General features: G+C 41.1%; 2 protein-coding genes across 2 annotated transcripts; one reads left to right on the top strand and one right to left on the bottom strand.

The window, feature by feature from the left end:
* The first annotated feature begins 601 nt into the window (after positions 1-601).
* Positions 602-1,640, top strand: LOC119021944 (interleukin-10-like). Its single transcript, XM_037102549.1, has 5 exons — positions 602-763; positions 929-988; positions 1,076-1,198; positions 1,340-1,402; positions 1,512-1,640. The coding sequence occupies exons 1-5, from the start codon at positions 656-658 to the stop codon at positions 1,596-1,598; spliced, it is 441 nt and encodes a 146-aa protein (XP_036958444.1). The 5' UTR covers positions 602-655; the 3' UTR covers positions 1,599-1,640.
* Positions 1,641-3,011: 1,371 nt separating this feature from the next.
* il19l (interleukin 19 like) lies at positions 3,012-6,051 on the bottom strand. Its single transcript, XM_037102548.1, has 5 exons — positions 5,905-6,051; positions 5,371-5,433; positions 5,052-5,204; positions 4,906-4,968; positions 3,012-4,147 (listed from the first exon to the last, which is right to left on the bottom strand). The coding sequence occupies exons 1-5, from the start codon at positions 6,046-6,048 to the stop codon at positions 4,061-4,063; spliced, it is 510 nt and encodes a 169-aa protein (XP_036958443.1). The 5' UTR covers positions 6,049-6,051; the 3' UTR covers positions 3,012-4,060.
* Between the last annotated feature and the right edge of the window lie 1,073 nt (positions 6,052-7,124).

Raw genomic sequence — 7,124 nt, 5'->3', positions numbered from 1 at the left:
ACCTCATTTGGCCATCCATGAAAAAACTACTTAACCTCCCACTTTTCTATAGGAATACATACTTCCTACGGGCACTGCACTAGTTCAGTAAAAAAGAGATTACTAAGAGGACTGATGAATTATATACTGACTAAAACCATGAGCACGTGCACACGTGCCAGCACTTTCAGAGTTTTTAAGTATTCTGTTGAGATTAAATAAAATCATCTTATTTATTTTCCTTCTCTCTTTTCTGTCTCTATATGCATAGCATATATTTGGTATTGAAGTAATCCAATAGTAATAGAAAGTAATCAAATATCAGCACTTGTTGTAATACTTGGATAATACTACTACAGACTACTTTTTAACCTTCCCAACCCTGCTAACAACAACAACAACAACAACAACAACAACAACAACAACAACATAATAATATCCCATGTTTCCTTAAGGATTCTAAAGTAAAACGATTCCCCCGCATGTATGAAGCATGTTTAACCATTTCTCTTCCAGTCAGTCTCCTCCCTCTCCTGTCGCATTTCGACTATAAATTGACCCAAGAATATATATAATATATATAATATGCTCACTTTGCTCTTCAGCAGCTCCCTACCCTGAAGACCTCTCCTCTCTGCCTCCAGAAGACTCCAGCAGCCCGTCCGCCTGCAGCACCATGACTCCTCGGTCTCTCCTCCTCTGCGTCCTGGTCCTGTTGTCGCTTTTCAGCAACTCTTCTGCTCCGACGTTGAGAGAAAACTTCTCACACATCCGAGACTTCTACGTGAGTAAACGCGCAGCACTCACTCTGCATCTTCTGGAAACATCCTCATCGCCCACATGTGGCCGTGTGGCTCCTGTCAGTCTCCAGGTGATGCTGTCTGTCTGTCTGTCTGTCTGCCTCACAGCACACTGACCACACGCGTTTCTCTTCTCCTTCTGTTTGCAGGAAGCAAACGATGATGTGGACACAGCGCTGCTCGACCAGAGCGTGGAGGAATCTTTCAAAGTAAGTTTCACTTATAATTCATCGTTTAAAGAAAGACTTTAAAGGAGACTCGTGTAACCAGGCTGCTGCTTCCCTCTCCCTCTCCAGACAGCGAACGGCATCCTGGGCTTCGATCTGGGCACGGAGACGGAGGACACCAGGAGCTTAAAGCCTCACATGCAGTCCATCCAGCAGATCTTCGACCAGCTCAAATCTGACGTGCACACATGTGTGAGTATCTGAAGCGCGCGTTACACCTACAGGAGAATAAAGATGCAAATGCGCACCGATTACGGCAATTTAGGGCATGTATGTCTCACAAATGTTTGTAACCTTTGTGGTAACTTTATCTTTCTCTGCCTCCTCCAACAGAGACATTACTTCTCCTGCAAGGAACCGTTTGACATCACAAGCCTAAACTCTACGTACACTCAGGTGAGTGCCAAGATTTAGAAATAAGAAATCATGATGGCCTGCAGCATACATGTGTGCCTGATTGCATTTTTGATCGTTTTAATAAAGTGAGCCACCTGTCTGTCCACAGATGGAGAGTAAAGGTCTTTACAAGGCCATGGGAGAGCTGGATCTGCTGTTCAACTACATTGAGACATATCTGGCTTCCTCCACTTGAATACCTGACAGACCTGACCTGTGGCCTTGTTCATCATCAGGGAGGAAGAAAAGTCTTCATCTTGCACTCTTGGTTCTGAGACCTCTGTTTACTGTTTTGTCCTGACCAGTGGTGTGCACAGACTTTTTGAAGGGCAGGGGCGAAAAGAAAAAAAAGGGCACATACAGTGCGTTTTCGCCACCCAAGAGGGCAGTTTATCATGTTTTAACCAGCCAAGGGGGCAGTTTAGTGTGTTTTGCCAACCAAGAGGGCACCTTAGTGTGTGTTTTTCAACAGTTGGGACACAGGACCTGAGGACAAGTTTCCAGACCATTCTGGTCTTATTTTATACCATATCCTACACATATGAAGTTATTTTTTTCATTTTGACATACATATTACGTATATAAGTATATGTATTAACACAATGGACCTAAAATCTCAAAAAACATAAAATTCGAGTAGGAAAAAGTTAGATTTTTTACAGTGAAAACAAATATGTTTAAAGAACCATTTTTATTACCTATAATGCAAATATAGATTTGTGCATGAGTTTTTGAAATTTAGAAAGTTATATGTAATTATTTACATTTAAATGCAGATAATGCCTGAGGCTCAGGTCTCCCTCCGCTCCTCCCTGCCTGCTCCACATTCAGCAGTCTCCTCATTGTTTTGACTCACAAAACAAAAAAACGACTCCACTACACACTAAACGCACTGCACCAAACGCTGTATAACACACTAACTATACTCTCCAAACATGCTGTATGTCACAAATCTCTCAATTCTCAAAACTCGCTGACTCTATCACCACCACTGCTGCTGTCACTCTTCCGCCTCCGTCCCTCCCACAACTTCTTCTGTACCTCAGCAACCACTAGGACTAGCAGCTACACATGAACATCCACTGAGTCCGATTCCACTTTGTTGTCCTCGCGTTTCCAGATCTCCTCAGACCAGAACAGACTCAGTCTAGACTCATTAAGTCTCATGAATCCACAACAGTCAGTTTAGATGCACAGAATGGGACCGAACCGCCGGCAAACTCCTGGTCCAGCTCGCGCAGCTGTTTCTTAAGGTATGTCATGGAAGTGAGCTCTGCAGTGATTGGCTCTGGTGCACACGTGGCTATGGTGGCTATGGCTGACAATTCTAGCGGAATTGGTAAATCATTTATGAAACAATTTATTAACGGTATCATTGTAGTCCAAACAAATCTGACGTTGCACACCCTTGAACAACGCAGCAGCCATGTTGAAAATCTCAGATCCGCCTGATCCTGATCTGCAGAGATATTTGAGGCACACACACACACACACACACACACACACACACACACACACACACACACACAGACACACACACACACACACACACACAGACAAACAGAGATTTCTTGCTTTTATAGAGAGATTATATTGATCTGACATGAGTTTCAGTTAGCGAGTGGTAGAATCATCTATCATCACTCAAGCATCTGTACTTCTACTTGAGTAAGGAATGTGTGTACTTTTGCCACCTCTGCTTTTACTACAATTTGCTGATAATAGATCCATACTTTGCATCTAAGTAAGGTATTAAATGCAGGACTTACACTGTAACAGAGTACGTTTACATTGTTGTATGTACTTTTACTTGAAGTACAGTAGCTCGGTACTTCCTCCGCCACTGGTTCAGTATTACTAATCCTGTCTGTCAAGACGCAGAACAATTATTTCCTGAAACTGAAAAAAACAAAAAAAAAAACAAAAAAAAAAAAAACAAGAAACTGATGACATGTCAAGTTTCGAAAGACAGGAAGTGAGACTGTGGCATGTTATATCAGAGTATGAGAATCTTCTGTTCTTTGATTTTTTTTAGGTCACTGATTTGTGAGTTAGAGGAAGCAGATGATCCAGTAAATTCGAATCAGCAAAAAAGTCATTATTGTGCCAGACTTCTTGTAACTCAGACTCAGTTTAGGAAGCCTCAACCAACCCAGCTGCTGCTGCTGCTGCTGCTGCTGCTGCTGCTGCGTCCAATCAGCAGTCATCATGTGTTTGTGTTAAAGAAAACACCCAAAGTTTGCAGGCAAGGCAAGAGTTTTTATTTCATTGATGTTGAAATTAAAAACATTCCAAGTTAAAAAAGTTTAAATCAAAGCACTGTTCAAATTGAGAAGATGACATTGAACAATATCTATAATCTGCATAATAATCTTAAACACACATGAAAAGCCTCGACAGCTGTCTGCTCCTGATAAATATAAATATTTTAAGTCATATGAATTATAAACACAGCATCAAAAACATTTAGTACATACTAGTGGATAACATGCACACACGTTAAATTCATTCAAGTGCAAAATAGAGAAATGCATAATGGCACAGAAAAAAAAAAGAATATTTCCCATCCTCCTCTCTGCTTCCTGTCAGATCGGGAGTTACTTTATGAGCTCAGGGCACTTTGGGATCGCAGTGTGATTTCACACGGTGTCCGTCTGATCATCTGAGCGTTTTGAGTCCCTCCAGCCACTCCAGCACGGTGTCCAGCTCTCCCACAGCCTTCTGTGCTGCCTGGCTTATTTCAAGCTGCTTGCAGGGAGGAGAAAGAAAAGAGAGAGTAGGTGATTAAATGATGTGTAGAAACTGTTCTCTGTTTGTGAGCAGGTTTTGTCAGCTATGTTTGTGAGGAATCGCATCTTTCAAACATTTAGGACCAAGATTTTGTTTCACGAACCCGCAGCACCTCGACAGAGAAGACTCCCTAATATATTTTAATGCAGCAGTTATATTCATTTGAAGACTTATTTTCAAGCAAGGACACTTTTTTTTCTGGTGATCTAGTTTCTAAATCTGATCCGTACTCTGTTCGCTCCTGTGTTTATGACTCCACAACTGGTGGTGGTGGGGGGGGGAACATTTTGCCAGGATAATCTTTCTTTTCATCCATAAAAACGTGATTTTTTTTTCTATGTAGAAAATATATGTTTTTTTTTATACAAATACACATAAAATTATTAATGAAAAAAATATTTTCACTTCACTGAAAATGTTCTAAATTGTTTGTTGGTGATCTGTTAGAAAAAAACGTGAATGTTTTTCTTTGTGTCTTCATGTTTGTAACTTGTGAAAAAGGAATGTCACACTAAAAACAAAACATCCTGATGATTGTTATTAATGACCTCCAGACAGACAGTTTATAAGAGACCTCCTCTGGGCACCTTGAAGTATTGATTACCAACTAAGACGTCCTTTTTAAAATATGAATTAAATGACTCCAGCACCCTCTGCTGTCCACTGTGAGATGTGAGGAGACATGATGCTCAGTGAGAGCTGACTGTACACACCTTGATAAACTCAGCATGCAGCGAGTCCACTTTCCTCTGTGTGTCCTCTGAACATTGGCAGTGCTGAGCAGAACGAAACACAGCTATTAACACGACTCATCGCTTTTCCACATGTTATCAGGCAGCTCATTGAACAGCTAACTTACACATTTATGTATGTCCCTCCTGATGCTGACAAAAGCGTTGGCCAGGGCGCTGGAGCAGCTCTGATCCTGTGGCTCAGAAGAGGCGTAGTTGCTGAACACTCTCTCAACGTAGAAACGCAGCACGAGATGCAGGAAGCAGCACGTCTGACCGTCCTGACAGAGACACACACAGGTCAGACTACAGCAGCTCCCACACACTCATATTACATACTCATACACTGTGTCTGAAGCCTGGAGCTGTGAATAGTTTGGGGCAGAGAGAGAAAAAAAAATGGATAGAGGGAACATAACCAGCACAAAGAACAGTGCAAAGACTCACCTGAACATTTTTGATCAATGATTTTTCCAGGAGCTTCACTCCGACCTCACTATCTCCTGCTATCTGTAGAACAGACACCAGGAAGAACATGTAAGACTCTCTCCTAAGTTTCTTTCAATTAAAAGATTTCAAGATATTTTACATTCACAACAACCTGCTATATAAAAACCACTGAAGGAAAACAAAAAAACCCCCAAAGTATAAAGAGTCTCTTTTAACCAAAGTGCTTCTGTTGCCCACATCCAACCACAGACTGGCTGAGGAAGCTCAGATTCTGGTGTGACCGCCCAGCACAGTTCATAAATGTGTTTATGTGTTTCATTCATTCCAGGACACAGATGATAGTAATGCTGACAGACATGGAAACAATCCAAACTTTGTGTTCACGTAGATGAATTCTGCTGGATATTTTTACAAACTGATACTATGCTGCATGTTGCTACTGTATGACCAGTGTTTAAGGTAATTTTCAGTAATTTCTGTTGATTTCCTATTTTGTGAGTGGATTTGAGAGTGTGTATGTATCAAACTCACCGCATTTGATCTTATTGTCGAGTAATATTTTCGCAGCTCATGTGTGTGAACATTGACAGAGCAGCTGTCCAGGTGCAAAGCTCGGCTCTGGACGAGCTCATTCAGACAGGCGAGGAGGAGGAGCAGGCTGAGCAGCATCTTCATCACTGAGGTTATCGTCTGGGAAAGCTGACAGAAATATCTTTTTTTGTTAAAATCTCTTCAGATAAATGACTGGCAGTCAGTCCTTACGTGTAGTTTAATAATCTATGTTCATTTACTGTTTGCATGGTATCCGCTACAGTTGACATACAGTCAACTTCCAGCCACTACACTTCATTTGATTCTTACTTGTTCATTGTGGTTTTGAAATATAGCATCATAAATTCAAAATGGTGGAGGGTCAACAAGACGCACTAAAAAGCTCTGGAATAAATGTTAAATCATCTAATTTACAGAAAACCAGACAATTAAAATGCACATTTATCAATAATTCATAATGAGATGTTATACGTACTTTGCGATTTTAATAATATTGTTCTATGACTGAATATTAATCCGTCCACTGATTTGCACATTATGCTAAATTTAGATAAACACAGTACAGTGAAAAGACAGTATATTGAAAATACTTAAATTAAACAGATATATTTCATATATATATCAATAAAATCGCCATATATATTCTGTAATTCTTGTTGGATGTTTTATACTGTTTACAAAAATGAAGGCCACCTGCCTGCAGTATGTTCAGGCACCATCACCCACCACCATCACCCACCACCATCACCCACCACCATGACCCTGAGCATCACCACCTGTGTTCAGACTCACCTGTGTGTGTGTGTGTGTCTGTCACTCAGAGGAAGAGTCCTGGGAGAGATGTGCCTCTGTGTCTCCATGCTGTCTCCTCTTATAGTGGACTGAAGGGGATTTTTCGCCAGGTATTGCACAGTTTACAGATGTACACACACACACACACACACACACACACACACACACACACACACACACACACACACACACACACACACACACATGCGTACCTGCATGTTCACGCAAACCTATTTACAGGAGGAGGAAGTGTGTAAATATTAGAGGAAATGCCAGTGGATGTCTCAAAACCTGATTGGAAGAAAAGGAAAAGGAGTAATTGGAGAGAAGAAACACCTCCGCTGTCAGTGATGCTAAGTGTAATTATTGCATGAGTCATTCTCTGGATCAGAGTGTTGTCATTCCAC

The sequence above is a fragment of the Acanthopagrus latus genome, chromosome 6 (genome assembly GCF_904848185.1).
Source record: "Acanthopagrus latus isolate v.2019 chromosome 6, fAcaLat1.1, whole genome shotgun sequence".
NCBI classification, from domain to species: domain Eukaryota; kingdom Metazoa; phylum Chordata; class Actinopteri; order Spariformes; family Sparidae; genus Acanthopagrus; species Acanthopagrus latus.
The sequence above is the reverse complement of the archived record's forward strand: the minus strand, read 5'-3'. Positions and strand labels throughout refer to the sequence as shown.

What these genes read in the sequence shown, in the direction of transcription:
- LOC119021944 (XM_037102549.1), top strand. Translation starts at nt 656, where the DNA reads ATGACTCCTCGGTCTCTCCTCCTCTGCGTCCTGGTCCTGTTGTCGCTT. An exon ending in CACACATCCGAGACTTCTAC is followed by an intron (nt 764 to 928) that starts GTGAGTAAACGC and finishes TTCTGTTTGCAG; the next exon opens with GAAGCAAACGATGATGTGGA. An exon ending in TAAACTCTACGTACACTCAG is followed by an intron (nt 1,403 to 1,511) that starts GTGAGTGCCAAG and finishes GTCTGTCCACAG; the next exon opens with ATGGAGAGTAAAGGTCTTTA.
- il19l (XM_037102548.1), bottom strand. Translation starts at nt 6,048, where the DNA reads ATGAAGATGCTGCTCAGCCTGCTCCTCCTCCTCGCCTGTCTGAATGAG. An exon ending in CGACAATAAGATCAAATGCG is followed by an intron (nt 5,434 to 5,904) that starts GTGAGTTTGATA and finishes TCTGTTCTACAG; the next exon opens with ATAGCAGGAGATAGTGAGGT. An exon ending in GGAGGGACATACATAAATGT is followed by an intron (nt 4,969 to 5,051) that starts GTAAGTTAGCTG and finishes CGTTCTGCTCAG; the next exon opens with CACTGCCAATGTTCAGAGGA.